Below are 21,586 nucleotides of genomic sequence, written 5' to 3'. Positions count from 1 at the left end.
TCCGGTCGAATAACCAGCTGGTAGTTGGGTCAGAAAAGGGGCTTCTAGCTTTGCAATATCTTCAAGGGTCGTTCCAAAGCGGCATGCCTCTGATATGCGCTTACCATCGACCTCTTCAGAGTCAGAACATGCGTAGCCGCTGCCTTGCCACAATTGCGCTTGTGGCTGAGAAGACCTAGTTGTTTCCAACAAGCCACGTGTGATGAGAACAACTGAATTATCTTCGCGATATCCTCGACCTGTGTACTTAAATTGCTCGGGAATATCGGCCAGGTAGCTCGTACCCCCAGGGGAGTAAGTGACCTTCTTCGACAGGACCGACAAGAAGGATTCTTGCAACGGGGAGAGCAGACCACCAAGGATGTACACTGCAATAGCCACAACGAGAAAAGGCGACTTGTGCCGTCCCCCTGGAGTCGTTGCTACAGCTATTGCATCCGTCCAGCTCTTGTCCGCCAGTGCAATTAATTGACGCAAGCTCAGATCGTGCGAACTTCGTTGGACGTAGATGACGGCTGCAGCTGACATGACCGATGTCGTAAGAGGGAGGGTCAAAACCGCGATGACTGACTGCAAGACCCTAATGCGTTGATACCAATCCCTGTTTTTCTCGATCGTTTGGCGGATCAAGTTGATGTTTCCCCCATTGTACTCGCTCTGATAGTCCATAACATACTGTTTTGTGAACTTCAAGGGCCATAGCGGTCGGTAAGTCATCACGCATGTCGTAATCCAAGCAAAAATCGACAGAGTTGCGTACCCTGCTACCAAATAGGCAGGCACCAGTGATCGCGACTGAACTACTGGCTGATGTGGGTGTTTGATTGAGTCCAAGTCTTTCGACTCGGCGATTGGGGTCTGTGTTCTCGATGTATCCAAAAGAGACATGGAACTTGGAGGTTCCGGGGATGGTGTCCGCCGCCCAGGAGTTGGACGGATAACATTGGGGTCTGAGTCGTATTCGCCGTTTGGCAGTGTGTCTCGTGTTTCTCCCTCGGAGGTGGCCATTGGCACGGTTGCGAGGCCTAAGTATGTATGGCAAAAGTTGGGGACCGACACAAAAGAAAAGGATGTCGTAGGGTGGCCAAGGTGGAAAGGGGATTTATGGAACCTAGATACCTCAGCCCTGGTGGGCGATTAAAGCGCTTTAGATTGCCGTCTTATCGATGTTTCGCCTGTCTCAAATCATGACGACAACCCGCTTCGTAGCGATATGCTCGAAGCGACGCTGCATTCCTTTCAATGTCTATCCAGGGCTTGTCTTGAAACTCTTAGGCAGACAGGGTGGGCGAAAGCCAATCACAACTCGTGGCTGACAGCTTAGATCTGCGGGATTGAGGCGCTGGTTAACATGGATTTTAGTGCTTATCCTGTGATGCGACATTCTAAGGGATTGGGGCCTAGCCACTTCATACCCTTGCTAGCATCGTTTCCATTGACTTAGAATCAGTCCACTCAATGCACATTTACTACCACTGAATGACTTTAAATCTACTGTTTCTGATCATAGATGCTCAAGCTGTATCACCCCGCATTGTCTACACATTTCCATGACCATCAACGACCTGCCTTTAGGCGTATCGTATTCTTCACCTGCCAGTATTTATACTTCAGTCCTGTGGCATATAATTATTTGGTCTGTTGAATTAATCTTTCGTCTGTCGTTTCTGTTGTCTATGTTGTCTCTATAGTTCTCGCTGTCTCTATTGTATCGCTGTGGCCTCACTGTCTTTTGTCATCCCCACTGGTCATTTCATTCCGTCGTTGCTGAACATATGTACACCAGGTACATGTATATTGTGCACGTCGTCCGGATTGGTATATCTAAGTTAGTCTTCATCCATAGCCTTCCGCCATATGTGATGCTTCTGAAATTGCCATCCAATCCAATCTGACTTTGTTGGAATCTTAATTTATCTCAATTTCACTTACATTATCGGAGTAGACCGGGAGAGCAGAGCTAGAAATGAATAGGCGCTTACATTTGAAAACATGCAAATAGGAGTTCACAAATACATATGCAAAAGAAAAGACGAAATATTTGCACAGACTGACATGCTGCGTGGTGTATTTGAGCTTGCATCTACTTTCTCCCAGACGTGATAGAATATGATGGCCAAATTGCATGGAACTCTTTTGGGCGGTTTTGCTCAGTGTTGGTTACTTCCACCCTGGCTGAATTTGAACGAATGAATCCCCCCCTGTGTTTTCAGAGAAAGCACCTCTCAACAACCAATCGTTCTGCGCCGCTTACCGCCATATTGCCCAGCCTGCATAAAGCTCCGCCACCTTCAGCTTACCTCGATCATCTCAGATCAGGCTGGGACAAGTTAGCAATCTCCCAACCTCAGATGTGAACACATCGCCATGGCTGAATCGCTCGCGGCGCTCGGCGTCGCGTCCAACATCGTCCAGTTCGTCGAGCTTGGCTTCAACATCACAAAGGCCGTGATTGAGACATACCGAAGTACCGATATTAATGGCCTGGCGGAGCGCAATGTCGACCTGGTCGCCATGACTACCAGCCTCAAAGATCGGTGCACTCTCCTCCAGGATGACGCTGCGGCGAAAGCTGACCCGATCACCATGGGCCTCCTGAAACGATGTATCAAAGTCGCAAATGAGCTACTTTTCGAGCTTGAAGGGCTCAAGATGAGCGCTGCCGACCGTCACCGGAGCTTGGCGAAGTTCATAGTGTCTGTCAAGGCATATTGGAAGAAGAGCAAGATTGAAGACCTTGCGGCCAGAATCGTGGACATAAGGAAGGAGATCTTTCGGAGATTGGAGCCTTTGATACAGTGCGTCCTCCAACTACACCAATACTTGTGCGAAGGTGGCTGACAGGTCGATAGTGATCACCGCAAATCGCTTTCGGAAGCCATGCGCTCACTGGGCGAGGCATCGACCGCTTGGAATAACGCCACCGAGAAAAGACTAGACTCTATTGCCCGAGACCTTGAAAGGCTTCTAGACAGCAATTCAGTGGGGACGTCGTCAAAGGATTTTGGGGCGTTTGCAAACCAGCTCTCCAAGTTTGCGGACGAGGCAAAGCATCGCGGCAATATAAGGACAATCCTTAAAAGTCTTCACTTTGCGCAGATTAAAGAGAGGCAAAACGAGATTCCCCAGGCTCATCGCAACACGTTTCAGTGGATATTCGACGAATCATCGTCTACTGGCTTTGCGTCATGGTTCCAATGTCCCAGCGAAGGCGTTTTCTGGATAACGGGGAAACCTGGATCTGGAAAATCCACCCTGATGAAATTCATTCTGGGTCATCAGACAACCAAAGATCTGGCCGAGGCGTGGGCCGGTTCAAAGCCCTTTATCCTCGTCAGTCACTTCTTTTGGAGTGTTGGTAACAAGATTCAAAAGTCACAGGAGGGTCTTCTCCGGACCCTCTTGTTCCAGATCATGGTTCAATGCCCAGAACTCATCCCGGAAGTTTGCGGGGAGAGGTACTCAGATCCCTTCAGATCCCTCGAGTCCTGGAGTATTGAAGAGCTCTCCGAAATATTTGAGAGAATTCAGCACATCCGGGGGCTACCAAAACGAGTTTTGCTTCTCGTTGACGGCCTTGATGAGTACAGCGGCGAGCCAAGGGAGCTCACAATATTCTTGGGCGCCATTGCGAAATCACCAGACATCAAAGTATGTTGCGCAAGTAGGCCTTGGTCTGAATTTCTTGAAGCCTTCGGTAGGGGTCGTTGGACGTTTGAGATACACAAGTTGACCCAAAACGACATTGTCCGATATGCAGAAGATAACTTGTCAAATGATGCAACGTTCAGAGCCCTACGACACGCACAAAAAGACGAGTCGCAAAATTTAGTCCAGGCGATCTGTGACAAAGCAGAGGGCGTTGTCTTTTGGGTTTCTCTGGTGATCAAGTCACTACTTCGAGGGCTACAAAATCATGACGACTTGGACATCCTCCACAAGCGTCTGGCCGAGTTCCCTTCGGATCTTCAGCCGTTTTTTCAACGCATGCTGGATTCGATTGAGGACGTATACGTCGATGACGCATTTTGGGCATTTACGATCTTACTTTCGGCAAAAACGTCCTTGCCAGTGCTTCTCTTTCGGCATATGAGTCAAATGAAAGAGCTGGAGAAGCCAAAGTGGATAGAAAGCAAGTTCTCGCAGCCTAGGATCTTTGCCACCAAGGGAATAAAAACAGGATTTGAGCAGGCACATGTATCGTTGGCGTACTTGGAGTCCAAAAGGCCGCAATCCGAGACACAAGTGCTGCAACCCCAGACACAAGTGCTGCTCTCCAAATGCCGAGATTTAGTCCAAGCGTGGAGTACTGGACGACAGAATGAAGAACGGATAGGCTTTCTCCACAGGACTGTCTTTGAGTTTCTTCTTCAATCTTCGTCTCTGAGACAATATCGCCTTAACATACCCATTCGTCAAGACTGCTTATTTCCAATGGCATGTTTAAGGGACATGGACGAATACGAGGATTCAGCTGAGAAGGGTGGCGATTCCTTTTTCAGGATTTGCCACTTCTTTCAAGAGCTCGAAAACGACAACCTGCCATTCCAACCTCACCTTTGGAATGATTTGTTCGACTTACACCGCATGCCACCTCTGTTCTATGGTCCGTATACATCTCAGGCGGTGGGGCAAACCGTAGCGCGCTTCATGTTGAAACTGGATGCCTCCCAAAAGGGTACTTTAACGAGTTCGCATTTCAGAAACATTTGGACAGGGATCCTAGCGCGCTCTGTGCATGTCGATGTCGCCGAAGATGTCAAGGTCACACAACTCGATCGTATTGACATAGACTTGCTGGCCGACATCCTCAATTTGTACGAGAAAACCCTTGTAAACTCAAGAGACGAGTTTGAACATGTTTGGACGGAATTTGTACATAATATCTCGAAACGAGAGTATTCGCCGTTTGCCGCCCGGACGCGCCTCTTTAACTCTAACCCCGAGCGGTCACCTCCGAAAAACGCGATCCAAGCCTGCAAGATGTTCGTTGAGCGCGGAGCTCCTAGATACCTGACATCGGAGCTCGCGAAAAAATACCGCGTTGAAGAACGACCAGACGACTCGTCACAGGAAAAGGATTTTGATGTGATATACAGATTGCGGGCTTGTCGGAGATTCGAAGAGGCCGAAGTGGATGAACTGATGGATTTGTTTCCTTCGGAACGTTTGTCGCAAAAAGCATTCACGGGTCTAGGTCAGCTTTGGGGCTGGCTGACAATGAAGCCGGCGAATAAGGCATGATGTGTGGGTCAAAGATTCAGCACGTCTTTTGGAAATGCCGTTCTGGTAGATGTTTTTTTATGGATCTACGGGTCGTCTCGAAGAGTTGATAGGTGATCGAGACGGGAACAGCAACGGCGACAGGAACCGTAGGGCTTTACTGGCAAAGGTAGATGACTTCCATGGACAAGCAACAACGAAGCGATGAAAATTCGTCCTGATGAAACGCTGCTCTAACAGCTATTAAATCACTGGTTGAAGTTGTCATATTTGTATTAAGAAAGCTATGCTATCCGGCTTGCTTTTTCCCACCGTGACTCCACAAACTCCGAGACCCAAGGACATCATCCTGGTGATACCATGATGGCCAGCAACCGCTCGTCTCCCGAACAAAGGTCAATGTAGTTATTATGAAGAGGGGTCCGCCTTCGGGACGCTGGGAAGCTCGGCGGCAATCGCTTTTGCCTCCTCTGTCTCTTGCTTGGAAGGCCCATCGGAGACCTGGTCGTGGGTTGTCGTTTTGTCCGTGGGAGGGAAGAAGAGACTGGGCAAACTGTTAGCAGCTATCTCGAAACAGTTGATCAGGGTGTACATACGGCAGGGTCTCGTTGTAAGCATTGACATCCTTCATCTCGAAGGTGCAGAACACGATCTTGTCCAGCTTCTTGCCATTCTCTCCGTCAAGGAACTTCCTCACGACACCAGCGGCGACGGGCGCAGCCTCGCGGCTAGGGTATCCGTAGACTCCAGTGCTGATAGCGCTGAAAGCGATGCTGCGGCAGCCGTTCTGGACAGCGAGCTCCAGGCTGGACTGGTAGCAGCCCTTCAGCTGCTCCTCGGAGGTCTCAGGTGCGAGCTCATCGTAGACGGGGCCGACAGTGTGGATGACCTTCTTGCAAGGCAAGTCATAGGCGCCGGTGATCTTGGACGAGCCGGTCTGGCAGCCGTTGAGGGTGCGGCACTCCTGCAGAAGACCGCGACCGGCGGCGCGATGAATGGCGCCGTCGACACCACCACCTCCGAGCAGACTCTTATTGGCGGCGTTGACGATGGCGTCGACGCCGAGATTCGTGATGTCGCCACGGATAACGGCGACCTTTTGGTTGTGCGACAGGTTGGGGGCGTGGAGGGGCTTCGCGGGGGCGGAGAGCTTGCCAAGCTTGTAGAGGAGCTCAACGGTCGGGATATCGGCGACGGCGGTGGTGGCCATTCTGACGGCTTGACGGATTGGCATAGGCGATTTCGCGGGCTTAGTTTGAGTCGGTTTCGTGGCCGATTTGGAGGGTTTCGGCGCGGGAGGGGGAGGCTGTTGGGTTGTTGGTGACAAAGAAGCAGGCGACCGGAAGCAGGAAAGGTGGGAGCCCATGACGAAAGAAGAATGGAAAAAGCCCCACGCTGAGCTTAAGCTTGGCTTATCGGGCTTATCGGTTTGTTCTGGAAGGAGCGCTGTTCGGACGAAGCAGGGGGCAGGTAGCTGGAATAAATCATCAGCAAAATTCGTTGAGTTTTCACGCTCTTAAAATGCTCGAAAAATCACCTCACGTTTGAGTGATTTTTCGTTTCTGTTCAGGTCATCAGGCTCAATATTGGAAGCTTCGAGGGCGGCATCGCCGTTGAGCCTTAGGTGCCTTGCGCCGTAAATGTCTAGCACCTTTGCGGCTGGCTGTTTGCTTCCTGCCTGCCTTATCTTAGCGTTGTCGCCGGCTTATCTTATCAGCCCCCAACTTCTTATCTTATCGTGCCTTTGTCGCGTGTCGCAAGGAGGTCGCAGCGGATGACCCCTCGCCCCTCACTGTCCGGATCCAGTTGAGTCATCCCCGCTGTAAAAGAAGTGCTGCCCCGCCACCACAACCACACATTTTCCACCTCTTGAGCTGCCCTCGAACCCAATTGAACCTTTTGAGCCAGCACAAGCGATACGCACAAGACACGAAACCCTTTCCGATTGTCGCGCTCCCCGATTGAATACCGACACCATGGCGGACACCCCTGCGGATCCCACCGCCAAGCTGGCCGAGTCCACGGCCAAGCTCCAGCTCGATGAGGAGACGGGCGAGATGGTTAGCAAGGGCGAGCTGAAGAAGAGACTGGCCAAGCGCGCGAAGAAGGCTGCCACCGAGAAGGCAAAGGCTGCGAAGGAGGCCGCGGGTGGTGCTACTGAGAGCAAGCCCAAGGCTGCGCCCAAGCCCAAGGCCGAGGAGGTTGTTCTCGACGCCCAGGCCATGTTCAAGCAGGGCTTCCTCGAGGAGGTCTACAAGGAGAGGCCATCTGAGAACGTTGTCACCCGATTTCCTCCCGAGCCCAATGGATAGTGAGTGTTGTGATCTGTCTAGAGTGCTCTCGCACCACTAACAACCCCCTTGTCTCCACATCGGTCACGCGAAGGCCATTGCCGTCAACTTTGGCTTCGCCAAGTACCACGGCGGTGTCTGCTACCTGCGCTATGACGACACGAACCCCGAGAAGGAGGAGGAGCGATACTTCACTGCGATCGAGGAGATGGTCAGGTGGCTGGGATTCGCTCCCTACAAGATTACCTACTCGAGTGACAACTTCCAGAAGCTGTACGACCTCGCCGAGAAGCTGATTACCCTGGGGAAGGCCTACGTGTGTTACTGTGGTGGTAAGTGCGGACGCATTGTTCTGCTAGCCATTAGATGCTAAGATGCGATCACAGACACCGAGATCAAGCTACAGCGCGGTGGAGAGAAGGGAGCCACCCCCCGATTCCGATGCGAACATGCGAACCACTCCGTCGAGGAGAACCTCCAGAAGTTCAGAGACATGAAGGACGGAAAGTACAAGCCCAGGGAAGCCTTCCTTCGCATGAAGCAGGACATCACCGACGGCAACCCCCAGATGTGGGATCTTGCGGCGTACCGCATCAAGACCGACACACCCCACCACCGAACCGGCTGGGACTGGAAGATCTACCCCACATACGACTTCACGCACTGCTTGTGCGATAGCTTCGAGGGCATCACCCACTCCCTGTGCACAACAGAGTTCGTCCAGAGCCGCGTATCTTACGAGTGGCTGAACAAGACTCTTGGCGTCTACGAGCCCATGCAGCGCGAGTACGGCCGTCTGGGTATCACCGGCACCGTCCTCTCCAAGAGAAAGATCCTGAAGTTGGTGGAGGAGAAGATCGTTCGTGGCTGGGATGACCCTCGCCTGTACACATTGATTGGTATCAAGAGGAGAGGTGTTCCTCCTGGCGCCATTCTAGACTTTGTGAACGAGCTGGGCGTCACCACCTCTGTCTCCGTCATCCAGATCAAGCGCTTCGAGCAGACTGTCCGCAAGTACCTCGAGCGCACTGTTCCCAGATTGATGATGGTCCTCGACCCCATCCCGGTTATCATTGAGGGCGCTGAGACCCAAGAAGTCGAACTGCCTTTCTCTCCCAAGGACCCCAAGATGGGTTCCCACACCGTCAAGTTCACGCCTACCGTCTACATCGACCGCGCCGATTTCCGAGAGATCGACAGCAAGGACTACTTCCGCCTTGCGCCCAACAAGACCGTCGGTCTTCTCAACGCCCCTTGCCCCATCAAGGCCACATCCTACACCAAGGACGAGACCACCGGCAAGGTCACCGAGATCCGCGCCGTGTTCGACACGGAGACCAAGAAGCCCAAGGCCTTCATCAACTGGGTCGGCACGGAGGGTTCCAAGAAGGTCGAGGCCCGCATCCACAACTCCCTGTTCAAGAGCGAGAAGCCCGACGATGCCGAGGGCGGTTTCCTCAACGATATCAACCCCGATAGCGAGGTCATCTACCCCGACGCCATCATTGAGAGCGGCTTTGACGAGGTCAAGCGCCGCGCGCCCTGGCCCGAGGCTGCTGGCGAGAGCGAACTCGGCAAGGGTGGACCCGAGAGTGTCCGTTTCCAGGCCACTCGTATTGCCTACTTTGTGAGTATCATCCTTGCAGCAAAAACTCATTTTCCATGCTAACCAGTTTTAGGCCGTCGACTCTGACAGCACTGATGACAAGATCATCCTCAACCGTATCGTGTCGCTGAAGGAGGATGCCAACAAGAACTGATTGGGGATCACGGACAAAAGGAGGATTAGGGACAGTGATTAGGTGACGTGGGAGCATTCGGAGTTGCATAGACGGCGGGAAAATACCAAGCAAACTCCACGATTAGTGGCAGTGAATGATTGCTTTTGTTCTTTTTTAGCGCAAGTCATGGGATTGAGTGAATCATCGTGTGCCTCTTCCTTGCTATTTGATCTCGGTGAAACTGATTATGGAGGTGAACATCACACACACGGCACCAACATGAGGCTCTTTCGCTACTTCGTATCATCCATGGCGTGGAGAATGTGGCTATGGCTACTCTGCGCAGATTTCACATTAGTTGAATCTATATCGCCGAATACGTCGACGAACTCCCCTGCAACGCCGTTCCAAAGCGCGATCTCAACCACGACCCGGCAGGATGATCTAGAGGACACTTGCCCAAGCCACACAGGTAAGCTACCTTACAATATACTACAAGCGCTTCTAACAGATCACAGTGATGTGCCACCTCCCGCACAACTGGAACTGCTGCCCCTCAACCTCTCAATGCTGCGGCGCAGGCTGCTGCATCGCGGGCTCCCACTGCGTCGACCAGCTCTTCGGCCGCTGCTGTACCAACGGCAAGCGGCTCTGCGGATCGGTTTGCGTCGCGGGGGAGTGCTGCGGCAAGGGCGGGTGCGGGGCCAGGGAACGGTGCTGCGGCGGCGGGATATGCTGCAAGGAGGGCGAGGTCTGCGACTACGGGAAAACGTGTGTCAGGACGAAGACCTCGGAGGAGAGCGGCGCAGGCCGCGGTGTTCCGAATGCTTGGTTCGGCTGGCGGGCTGCTGGTGTTGTAGTGGTAGCAGGAGTCATGGGCGCGGGCTGGGTTCGTCTGTAGGGGCGGGAGGCCGGGGAATTATTTGGGACTGTTATGAGACGAATCGATGCTAGGCTACGCTTATCTCGGGAATGAGATAGGACTTCGGATCTGCCGAGTTCTCCGTGGTAATGGCAGCTGAAAAGAAGGGTGTCAAGACGCTACGTTGGCGAGGTCATCCAAATTGTCGGGACAGGTGTTGAGTCGACGCCATGTGTCAGGAACAGTCCGTACATCGCGTCATTTAGACTCTCGCCCAGTTGAACAACCGTTTAAAATACGACAATCCATCTGCGACAGAAGAGTGAAAAAAAGAGGCCGACTTGCATTTTTTGACAGATTACAGCAATCAACATGACTCTGTCAGTTGTCGATCAGAAAATTGTGATGCTGGACAGAGTTCAATAGCAGAGTCGCATTAATGGGGGTCCCCAATTAACCCATCAAAATGCGAGCGAGCGCCATCCGGAACTTGCGGCAAGAAGGGGTGTTCACCAGCACCTCTGACAACTGGGATCTCCTGACTGTCGAGATGCACGCCATGCCCCGGTTCGCTGGCCTGTCAAAATCAGACACATAGGTGAACGAGGACGATAGACTTTGCAGAGGCAGATTTGCTAATCAGCCCAGTCCAGCACACCACACACACGCGCAGACTTTCAGACGGGAGGTGAGGTGAAGAAATTTGGTGTTCTTGGCGGGAATGGGACGCAGGATCCGAGAAAGTTAGGCGTCTTTTCGGATGGAAGTTTTTTTTGGTGGTGGGCTGGCAGGTAGGTAGCACTGTAGCAGCGGGAGAGCAGGTGAAGCAGAGGCCCGGCGACCCCGGCAGTTTGAGGACCAAAGTGGCCGGCCGGATAACCTTATTCACGGAGCCGGGACTTCGGGCGGGTCCGTGCCCGGGTTCCGGGTGGGTTGCAGTTTGGGCGAGAGAAGAAAAGGGCAGTGAGTGGTTGTGAGGCGGGCGCATTCTGATTCGTGGCTTGGGCGGATAGGGCAGTGAGCATGGGTGAGGCGTTTTGGCTTTCTGGTGGGAGGGCCACGAATGAAGAGATACAGAAAAGCGGGGTTGAGCTGACCATGGACTGGGTGCCCTTGCATGGCATGACGGGGGCGGCCGCGGACACCCTGGCTCGTTACAGGGAAGCGGAGGAGAAGAAGGTGTTCTTCTCATTTTGTCCGGCCTCTGCAAGTCTGCTTGCGCCGTTGCGTGCGCGAGATGCGGGCTGTCATCTGAGGTATTGCTGTGTGGTAGTTTTGTTCAGACTTTATTGAATGAACGAACTGCGGGTTACTTAGTCATGCAACGCGTTGACGAACGTTGGAGGCAGCGGAAATTTGGCGTCGTTCATTTGAGTAACTTTGTGCTGCAATATACGAAAAATGAAGTAAAAAAAAACACATCAAACAGCAGTGAAGAAAGGACCCCTCAGGTTTAGCGCCGCTGCGACATGGTGCTGATGCTGGTCGCTGCGCCGCAGGGCGGGCGAATCCTCAGCCCGGCTTAAGCTGGATACGGAGTACGGAGGATTTCGCGTGGGTAATTGACAGGCCTGGGCGGGCCTGCGTAGGGCGGGGGAACACGCCCGACTGCGCGGAGGACATGTCCATTGCTGTGTTGCCTGGCTGGGGGCTATCTGTTGAATTTGTTGGAGTTTTCGTCCGTCCTCCCGCGTCGCGATCCAATCTGTGGTGTTTCTGACTGCATGGGCTCCAATTGGGCCTGTATGATGCTGACTATGATGACAGGGGACACAGTGACCGTGTCTGTTCCAATGGCGATGGCCCTGCAACTGCAGGCAGCCTCTTCCCGTCTTTCTTCGTTCCCGCCTTTGTGCGACTCGATTCGGCTCCTTCCATTGGCCTTCCCCATGATTTTTTTTTCTTTGCAATTCGTCTCTTGCCCAGCCTGGACGGCCCGGCGTGGCCCCTGCCCTGCCCTGTTCCTGCCCCTCAACGACGTCTCCTCTGCGTCTCCCTTCCTTCCCTGTCTCGCTCTTTCTGAGTGTGCCTTCCGCGACTGCCCAATCTCGTGCCTTCCTTGTGCCTTCCTTGCGCCTTCCAATTACTGTTATTACGATGGACCTTCCTTTTTTCTCCAGCCCAGCCCGCACCATGATCATCGTTGCTTCTCAACGGGTCTGATTTGTTTTTCGCAGGCAGGAGCCTAGCCTAGCCTGGCCTCGCCTGCCTTGGCCTGCCCGTTAGCCACATAAGGTAGCTCTTGCCTGTCTGCTTAACTGGCAAAATGTGTCTTGGTAGTCGGGTGCCACTAATACTAAGCAATGCCTCTCGTTCCTTCCGTCTGACGTGCCTTTCTTCCTCTTCTTCTGTGATCGTGTTGCTCTGTCAGTACACCTCCCTAGAAACTCTACTCAACTCTGTCTCTCTCGTCCATCCCAACTCTCACCTCGTCCGTCGCTATCGTATTGCGCGTTCCCCAATCACCAGCCCATCCGACGGCCAGCCTCCCTTGTCCTCGACATCAGCACACCACACCACCCTCTCGCCGTCCATCCAGTCTCAGTACCGTTCCTTTGGTTGCCAGCCCGCGCGGCCTCTGCATTCCCTCACGCGAAACTCGCCGGCACAATTCCAGTCCAGAGCTTCGAGACAGCCATCTTCCCTCCATCGCCGCTGCGACTCCACGCAATCCTCCCACGCACATAATCCAGTTCGAACACCCGACGTTCTCCTTCAGCCGCGATACCCCCGGCAGGGCCACACTTTAAGCTCAGAACGCTGCGACGCACCCCTCCCTCATCGGCGCGATCCTGACCCCCTCTGCTTCGCCCTCGACCGCAGAGACCAGCGCCCAGTCCAAGTGCCATCGCGCACCGCTGCCCGCCGCCCGTACTGCTACGCAACACAGAGCACCCCGTCGCCGATTGTCACGTCGCATCAGGCCGCAGTCTTGATATTGTACGGTACACACAAGTCCCAAGGCCAAGCCAAGCGCTAGCCTGTCTAATCCGCCGCGAGGGCCCAGCACCAGCACTCCGTCTGGCATCTGCCTTGCAAAACAGCTCTGCCGTTCCACCCCGAACAGCAAGGGCGCCCTAAACTGATTCACGACCCGCATTCCGGAGTACCTCTCTGTGTGGTGCGTGTCGTTGTCGAGAAGGGTCACGGCAGCATCCCGACCCCATCCGGCCAATAATAGCAACACAGGATTTGACCAGGGGATCAAATAATACCGTTTCCGTTAAGTAGCTCAGCAATGCCGCCTCTGTCATCTTCGCCGCCTCCAATTCTCGCCATCACGGCCACTTTTGTACAGCTGCTTGTCCAACATCTGCCAAGACCAATCCGCGAGGTCCTGCAAAAGGCTCACCACCACATTTCCCGCTTCTTCGCAGCAGTCGCCACCTCCGCCATCGTCGTCCGCCTGCAATCGCTGATCCCGCCCAAGATGCACCGCCCTCTGGGCTTCTCGGCTGCAATCGTCGCCCTGTTTCTCATGTTCGGCTTGCCCGTCATCCTCGCGCAGAGCCAGCCGTTCCACTGCTACCCATACCCGCCCACCGACCAGCTCGCGAGCCCCTTCATCACGCTGCAGCCGCACTGCTGTAAAGGCACAATTGACAACAAGCTGAGAGTTGGAACGAAATGCGAACCGGCGAACGGAGGAAAATACAAGACCAAGTTTGGACAGGATCTGGGCACATGCGCGACGGGATGGACGGATGCGTGTTGTATGCGCCTGGTACGTGGACATCAGACCGGGATCGAGGGCGAAATTACTGACGAAATATCTAGCATTACCCGCCTGAGATTGCACGCCCAGACATGTCGTACTGCGACGCGGGGTTCCTCGTCAAAGCCGAGTCAAAAAATATCATCGACGCCCGCAGTTGGAGCCCGAACAAGTACGGAATCTGATGAACGAACGCGGGTGAAATCATCGCGATTCCGGATGATGCAAGAACACATATTTTCGATCTCTCACTTCGGTGATGAGAAACGATGCGGAAGGGTTAGCCGAATTGAAACGACGGTCCACGAGGGACCCCAGGATCGTAGGCGTGGGTCGCCAGAAACCCAGCGAGTCAGGGATTCATATCCACCTCGACAGCGACCTGGGGGAATCGAGGGGTTTAGGGACTGCTCCAGACTTTTCCGAGCGGCGGTGCTGGCTGACGAACGGAGGCCGCCTTTTCACATTTCCCAAACACTACGACGTACCACCTACTACCATGCACGACTAGCGAAGCAGAGGCATTTGGCGTTTTGCGGGCAACCATGGAGCGATGTTACGATGGCACGATGGTCACGATCGCCCTTGTTCGAAACGAGAAGAGGAAAAGAAGGGCATTCGCATATTATACCCAGGCGATTGAATTTGTTTGCTTTTTCCCTTTGGGATGTGCCTGCATCTCATTCTGTACAACACAGGCGGGGTCCGGTTTCTTGAGACGAGGGGAAGCAAAGGGACTGCGTCACAAAACACCGACGACACTTTGGGGTCGGACTCGATGGACGTGGGTCATTGTGAGTTCATTTTGACTGTATTATTAGCCACCTCTCGTCAGGTCTTTTATCAATCCGATGTCCGCATGCCGGAAACATCGCAATTCACGTCCTATTGGATATCTCAACATTTCCGCCTCTGATCGTGCGGATAACATCAATGACCGATGACCTCGATGACGCGGTCATGGCGCAGACAGGTCAGGCTGTATGGAGGCACGCGACCTGATGACGAACGAGTCAGCTCAGCGCGCTCATCTTTCAGCGCACGAGTAGGAGGTCATTGCTGGAATGATGAGTCGACGGGTGATGGAGATTGGCTGGGTTCGGTTGAGCTGGCCCGACCGTCGCCCGCTGCTTGCCGTTCAAGCCCGACCGAACTCTCACGGGGCGGGAGGCGAGGTTCTTAAGAGTCGTTCGGCTTGCACGTGTATTTGCCTCGCATCGCCAGGTGAGGGGTCATTCAGTGGCTGGCCTCCGGAAAAGACACCGAGATGGGGCCCCTCGGTGGCCACGGCAGACGGTAGACGGCAGACGGAACCCGGGTCCTTCGGTCGGCTCGGTCGGTCATGTCACGCCAGCCTTGTGGGCGAGAAAACCTTATGAGGGCGGGAGGTCGATAAACCAAACATCGGAGGGCTGTTAAGGGGCCTCATGCTGTCTGGTAGGGGCCCTGGCTTCGTCCGCCGGCGAGAAGACCGCGAGAGAGAGCGCACCGCGTGCCGGAGAGCCGGAGGTTTCCGGGCGAAGGCCGCACTGACCGCCCCGTCCCGTGAGGGAGCTTCTCGGATAAACTGTGGAGCAGACAACGCGGAGGGCAGGTGGTAAAGTTTCTCCCGTTTCACCTGTTCCTTTCGGGACACCCCAGACTCGCCGAGGGGGAACTGTCGCTCAATTCAGTCAAAACTTCCTACGCGCAAAGCCCTGGATTCTGGTCTGTTACTGGATCATACGGCACCTCTCAACGAAACTCTTCTGGAGCGCGACAATGTGTTGTTGTCTTTTCAGCATCTTCAATGGCTGATCGAGTGATTCTTTTACGCTCATCACCCGTTCCCTGCTAGTTGCAGATCTCCCCGCGTTCCTCTGCGCCGGGTCACATATGTTTCCACCAGCAACGGAGTTATGTGCTCGTGGTATAGTACCTCTCCGGCTGCTGCTACCCACTGCTCCAAACCAAACTTCAGACCGAAAAAAAAGGGGGGAACAGAACGAACAACAGCCGCATCTTTCGAAACCGGGGTCTGTGACATTCTGTCACACAGCCGCCACACGCGGCAGTTTCACCGTGCCCCAAGCAGCTAGCCAACGAACCAATGGGGCGCCCGCCTGTGGTGCCTCGCAACCTTTAATCCCACTTCAACGCAGCTCCCAGCGCCGCAAGGCACGCCCGAAGAGACGAAAAGAGAGAAACTCACCACGCTGTGGTACATCCAACCACCGCCCAAACACCACCGTTACCGCAGGTCACATCGCGCCAGCCTCATATCCACGGTCGCCCCGACCGACCTGCTTCTGAAACTCGTCCGGGCTTTGCTTTCAGCGAACATTAGAGACGCCTTGCTACCCGTGCCTCCCATAAGGCTTAACCTGTGCTTGGCGGCCTACTTGTCTTGCAGGCACAGGCAAGGCACAGGCAGGCACAAGCAGCGCCCGTTCTACCTAGCGTTGGGCCCTGTTCACGCATTGTGCTTTCTCACTCTGGCGTTGAGTCCTTCGCCCCTCCTCCCAGGTGCCCCCTTCGTATTGGGATGAAGAGTCCCGACAGACGGAAACGCAAGACACGACAACACAGACAGCCGACGACAGACAGCGGGCAACCAGCGGCTGAAAGACAGAGACAGCTCAGACAGGCACAAGGAACGCCGAGGTGACAGGAGACAAGCAGCAGACAGCTCGGCAACGCAGATCTGGCAGCGCTCACTGTCTCCGCGGTCGCCCCTTCCCCGCTTGCGCTCGTCCTCTTTTCGGATTGCTGTTCTTTTGCCCTTCTTTTGCCCCGTTCCTGGCCTGGTTATTTTCCCACCTTCCCACCACCCCCTTCCCTCTCTTATATTATGCCCGAACCAGTGATCGTCCCGCGGGTGGGAAACAAGGCCTCCCCCTCCTCTCGTTCCTGAAAGATTTCCTGAACGGGTGTCTGGTCGGTCCTCTTTTGTTCGCTTCTTACTGGGCGGCTCTTATTGCCTCCGTCCCCCTTGTTCTTAAACTTCTCTTATTCGTTTCCCCTGGACTGGATCCAGTAAGAAGGACTGGTTAATCATACACGCAACACATAGACACACACATCCACGTCGCTTCCCGCTCTTCCCAAACGTCAGGTTCATGCGAAAGTCGTTCGGCAGTACAGCGAGACGTTCGGCTTGTGTGCTTTTCAAGGAGGGATAGCAGATCTGCGTACGGACACTTGTTGCCACCGAGCCGGCCCTTTCGACTAGTGGCCCTGCTCCCCCATTCTCCGCTTCTTTTGTGTTTTCGCCTCAATATACTCGCAACAAGCGCGCTTCTGTTGATAAGTCTAATCGAACGATCGACAAACACCCCGACATCGATCCTTATTGATTGCCACTAAGGGCGGCTCTGTGGAAACAAAACACTATACCACACACGGCCGCACCCGAGCATCACATCATCAAGCTCATACAACACACATACCTGGCCCTGGGCATAGTAACACCACGCCATCACAGCGGCCTAGGGCGACGATGAACATCCGGTGACGGCAGGCCACCACGCCTCCACCCTCCGCCCGACCGGCTTGCCCGTCGATCCCAAGACCGATTACCACTTCATCCACGAAGCAGAACGAAAGACAGCCTGTTTTCTGCTGATACATGGACTCAGACGCGAGGGCCAGGGCCAACGTGCCCCGCAAAGGACCCAAGCAGAGCACCAACGGAATGGATTCGTATCACCGCTACGTCGCCGAGTCGACCATCACGAGAGGCGACGATGTTATTGCGAGGCCGTACACGAGCCACTCGCGGTCGTTCAGCACGCCCCGTCCCTCGACGCTGGACCACTCCTCTTCTTCCGGCAGCGAGTATGAGTTTTCGAGCAGCGATGGAGATGCCAGCAGGGCGACGACGGCGGTGCCCGAGATTATGATTACGAGCCCGAGTAAACCGCCCACGCCGGGGCCGAGGTACAGTCTGACGCCCCGCCAGTCGCAGTTCCCGCCAGCTGCGAGGTTAGCTGTGCCCGCGATGCGACCAATCCCGCAGGGCCAGCCGCTGCAGACCTTCCCCCCGCTAAACCCGTCATTACAACCGTCACAACCGATCCGACAGATGCTGCAGCCGATGATAAGGATACCGCCGCCGACGGGCGACTCGGATGATTTGAGGAAACGGGATGGGTTGATGGACGTCTCGTTACCGTACCGCCCGTTCTACCTGCAACGGAGGATACTGAGCTCGTTTGCGATTTTGTTCGCGGGGTTGTTGATCACAGTAGAGGCGGTGCTGGACCTGTCCAACAAGAGGGGTGGCCTCGGCTCCCCAGACCACGGGTTCAGGTACCTGTGGCAGTACGGCTCCGCCTTCATCTTCACATGCATCGCGGCGTTGTGGGCGCGGCCGGAGCACCAGGCCAAAGCCAACGCGCCGTGGATCCGTATGTCCAAGGGCCCCGCGAGCGTCGACCGGACGCTGATGCTGGACTACGTCTTTATGTTCGAGCCGTGGGCGGTCGCGAAGGCTGCGAAGAACCGGGACTGGCTTGTAGCGGCGGCCGCGTCTGTCGGATTGACGCTGAAGTTGATTATTGTGATTGCTGTGGCGCTCGTCAGCCCGACGTTTCAGATCGTTACGGCGCGAGGGGCGAGTTTGAATGTGCTGAACGCTTTCACGAACGATCCAAGTAACCTGCGGGCGGCTGGGGCGCTGCCGTTCTTCACCATGGTGGGGTTGCAGACCAAGGGGCTGAACTTCCCGGACGGCACGTCGAGGGAGTTTGCATTCCAGTCGTTCACGTCGGATTTCAAGTCTACGGCCGAGTTGAGGGCTGACGTGGACGGGTTCGAGTCGGACATCCTGTGCGAGCCGGCGCAGCTGAATCTGACAGGGATTCAGTACATCCAGGCGTCGGATACGCAGCTGAATGTCACGGTGTCGACTTCCAACTGCTCCATAACGCAGGAGATCCCGAACATGGTACTCGTGGGGTTTACGCTGCCGACCTTCTTCACGGCGTTCCAAGCTGGTGCGTGCGGGAACTCGCAGAACATGGACGACGGACGGGTTGTGGTCATGTCGGGCGCCATCACGATTGACGCCGCCAGTGTTCCGACGTCTAGCGAGGTCTTTAACGTGCCCATCCGAGGCCAGCTGACGCGCTCTGCGGCGCTGATTTGCCGACCGACGTATGCTATCACGACTGTCCACGTCGAGAAGAACAATACCCAACTTATGAAGATCGAGCGCACCCGGTCTGCGAAGAACAGGACATTGAACTTGGTCAGCCCGATGGACATCGTACAGGGCCATTTCGCGTCATATCCCACCGACTCCCAGATCCTAGGCGCCATGCCGAGTGTGAACAGCCGTTACCCCGGTGTCGCGATCGTCGCCTCCGACGCGGTGATGAACTCGGCCGTGGCGATGGAAGTCAAGGACAACGGCGTCCCCCCAATCGACAGCCTCCTGCAGGCGAGCAACCTCACCCAGATCGTCACAAAATACTGGCGCCAGTACACTGCCCTCCTGGCACGTAACTCGTTAATGGCAGACACAGCGCAGCCGCAACGAATCACGGGAACGGCGGTCATCATCGGCGAGCGCCTCAACGTGCGCCCCATCCCTGCGCACCTCCTCTCCGGCCTGCTCGGTTTCGCGTTGGTCCTCACCCTAGCCGCCGTCGCTTTCGCCCCGAGGACGGGGTTCCTGCCCCGCGACCCGAACACCATCATCAACATGGCGACGCTCCTTGCGCACAGCAGGTCGCTGCTGCAGTGCCTGCGCGGAACTGGCGCGGCGCACGTGTCTACTATCAGGGAGAGGCTGCTGGGTACGAATTACTACACCGGCGTGGAGCCGTACGAGAAGGCGTCCAAGGGGCAGGGGTATTTCAAGATCTTTGGGGGCAACCCGCCACGGCAGGATACGCCGCCTGAGTTCGTCAAGACGTCGAACTGGGGTCATCCTATGCCTTTGCACCCCGTGGCAAGGCTGATTGCGGTGTCTACTATGGCGGGCATGATTATCTCGCTGGAGGTTGTGCTCAGGTTGTCCGAGGCGAGGCAGGGCATTACGACTGTCACGGCGAATACCGACCGCCACTTCTTGTGGACGACTGGACCGGGAGTGTTGTTCGGTATCGTGGCGCTGTACCTCGCGTCTGCCGACTGCGCGACGCGGTGTCTTGCGCCGTATACTCAGCTTAAGCAGGGTGGCTCCTTCGAGACGACTGTTGGTCTTGACTTCATGGACAAGTCCAAACCCCGGATTGTCTACGATGCTGTGAAGACGAAGAACATCGCAGTTGTGATCACCACCACCGCCGTCTTCATCGCCTCGCTGCTGGCAACATTCTCCGGAGCTCTGTATACTACCGTACCCATCCCGTCCACGCGCCCAGTCACTCTGCAAAAGATCGATCAGTTCATCAACGCCACCGCGCCATGTAACACCTGTACTACAGACACACTTCTTGCGTCTCTCATCCTTGACGCCAATCTGACCTTCCCGTCATTCACCTTTGAAGACCTCAACTTCAATGGCGTACGGCTCACGGAACCGCTGTCGATGAAGGACGGCGACAGCACCATCCTCGTCACGCTCCCAGCCCTCCGGTCGAGACTGGACTGCAGGCTCTATCCGCAATCCGAAATCAACACCAACTTTACGATACCGAACGTGCCCAACCAATTCTCCGTAGCGCAGGGCATGCGCGTAGATATCGCAGGCGAACCCTGCAACGACCCCTCCATCCGCTCCAACGCCGTCCTACCCTCCGGAGTCTCCCCGTCTTCCGTGTTCGGAGTCGCCACACCTCGCTCCGCGGGTCCCTCCAGCCAGTGCTCCGACTTCACCTACGTATGGGGCCAACTCGCCGACACAACCCCCACGCAGGTCGGTTATATCTCCGCCATGGGCTGCAACGAAACCGTCGAGACCCTCATGGCCACCGTCCGCCTCACCGGCTCAAGTCTCCACGTAGACCCAACCTACCCGCCCCGCGTGCAAGAAAACACCGTCCGCCGCACGCAGCTCAAGCTCCTCCCGCTCCAATACGGTCTGCTCGCCAACCTCACCACCGGCAACCAGCTCGACCCTTTCTTCAGCTCCCTCGTCACCTCCCGCTTCGCCATCCCGGCCGGCAACCTCGGCGACCCAGGCCTCGCGCGCAGCGGCCGCGTCGCCGACGCCATCGTCCGCCAGCACGGCATCGTGCGCGCGCAGAACCTCAACGTCAACTCCCGCCGCAGACTACCCGACATCACCGCGCAGGAGGTCGTCCCCGGCATGCTCGAGGACACGGACGTGACCAGCCTGCGCCGGCTCGTCCAGGACAACGCCTCCACGCGGATCATCCAGTCCATCCTTGCCCTCCTCCTCGCGCTGACGCTCGTCGCGTGGCTGCTCACCCCCGGCACGGACACGCTGCTCCCGCGCAACCCGTGCAGCATCGCCTCCGTGGCGGCGCTCCTCGTCGACGGGAACGTGTTCGGGTTCTTGGGCAGGGGCGCGGAGTGGATGCCCACCGAGGAGATCCAGACGAGCTTCCTGGACGGGAGCAAGGCGATGGGGTTCCGGATGAGCTGGGAGCGCGTGAAGCGCCGGCGCACGGAGCTGGTGGAGCGGGCGGATGTTGCGCAGGAGAGGGCGTTTGGGATCAGCGTGAAGCGCGCGGGTGGATGGGGCGGCGGGGAGGATGTGGGCTTGGGGATTTTGGCAAGGGTGAATCGCGCGCAGAGGGGGTTTGTGAAGGGTTGGGGAAGGATGTCGACTTGATTCTCCGAATGGCATCTCAGAAAGAAGGTCATTTGTTCTTTGTATTAT

The 21,586-nt window shown here is 55.6% G+C and overlaps 7 protein-coding genes across 7 annotated transcripts; 6 read left to right on the top strand and 1 right to left on the bottom strand.

Annotated features, from left to right (window-relative positions):
- Positions 1 to 2,367: 2,367 nt before the first annotated feature.
- CGCS363_v004256 (uncharacterized protein) lies at positions 2,368 to 3,719 on the top strand (the record flags this gene model as incomplete). Its single annotated transcript, XM_036636105.1, has 3 exons — positions 2,368 to 2,798; positions 2,853 to 3,651; positions 3,702 to 3,719. 3 exons carry the CDS (start codon positions 2,368 to 2,370, stop codon positions 3,717 to 3,719), a joined length of 1,248 nt encoding a protein of 415 aa, XP_036497407.1.
- Positions 3,720 to 5,631: 1,912 nt separating this feature from the next.
- CGCS363_v004255 (O-acetyl-ADP-ribose deacetylase MACROD1) lies at positions 5,632 to 6,433 on the bottom strand (the record flags this gene model as incomplete). The annotated part of the gene is made up of 2 exons (XM_036636104.1): positions 5,632 to 5,767; positions 5,820 to 6,433. 2 exons carry the CDS (start codon positions 6,431 to 6,433, stop codon positions 5,632 to 5,634), a joined length of 750 nt encoding a protein of 249 aa, XP_036498325.1.
- Positions 6,434 to 7,199: 766 nt separating this feature from the next.
- On the top strand, positions 7,200 to 9,274 carry qrs1 (putative glutamine--tRNA ligase; the record flags this gene model as incomplete). Its single annotated transcript, XM_036636103.1, has 4 exons — positions 7,200 to 7,502; positions 7,609 to 7,846; positions 7,901 to 9,141; positions 9,194 to 9,274. The coding sequence occupies 4 exons, from the start codon at positions 7,200 to 7,202 to the stop codon at positions 9,272 to 9,274; spliced, it is 1,863 nt and encodes a 620-aa protein (XP_036498326.1).
- A 282-nt stretch (positions 9,275 to 9,556) lies between these two features.
- On the top strand, positions 9,557 to 10,136 carry CGCS363_v004253 (uncharacterized protein; the record flags this gene model as incomplete). The annotated part of the gene is made up of 2 exons (XM_036636102.1): positions 9,557 to 9,707; positions 9,754 to 10,136. The coding sequence occupies 2 exons, from the start codon at positions 9,557 to 9,559 to the stop codon at positions 10,134 to 10,136; spliced, it is 534 nt and encodes a 177-aa protein (XP_036497412.1).
- A 427-nt stretch (positions 10,137 to 10,563) lies between these two features.
- Positions 10,564 to 10,892, top strand: CGCS363_v004252 (uncharacterized protein; the record flags this gene model as incomplete). Its single annotated transcript, XM_036636101.1, has 2 exons — positions 10,564 to 10,691; positions 10,751 to 10,892. The coding sequence occupies 2 exons, from the start codon at positions 10,564 to 10,566 to the stop codon at positions 10,890 to 10,892; spliced, it is 270 nt and encodes an 89-aa protein (XP_036498480.1).
- A 2,443-nt stretch (positions 10,893 to 13,335) lies between these two features.
- On the top strand, positions 13,336 to 13,997 carry CGCS363_v004251 (uncharacterized protein; the record flags this gene model as incomplete). The annotated part of the gene is made up of 2 exons (XM_036636100.1): positions 13,336 to 13,821; positions 13,875 to 13,997. 2 exons carry the CDS (start codon positions 13,336 to 13,338, stop codon positions 13,995 to 13,997), a joined length of 609 nt encoding a protein of 202 aa, XP_036498329.1.
- A 3,422-nt stretch (positions 13,998 to 17,419) lies between these two features.
- CGCS363_v004250 (uncharacterized protein) lies at positions 17,420 to 21,538 on the top strand (the record flags this gene model as incomplete). The annotated part of the gene is made up of 1 exon (XM_036636099.1): positions 17,420 to 21,538. One exon carries the CDS (start codon positions 17,420 to 17,422, stop codon positions 21,536 to 21,538), a length of 4,119 nt encoding a protein of 1,372 aa, XP_036498330.1.
- Positions 21,539 to 21,586: the final 48 nt, after the last annotated feature.

Source organism: Colletotrichum siamense (genome assembly GCF_013390195.1).
Source record: "Colletotrichum siamense strain Cg363 chromosome Unknown KSG_Cg363_contig03, whole genome shotgun sequence".
Taxonomy (NCBI): Eukaryota; Fungi; Ascomycota; class Sordariomycetes; order Glomerellales; family Glomerellaceae; genus Colletotrichum; species Colletotrichum siamense.
This window is presented reverse-complemented; position numbering and strand designations above follow the sequence as displayed.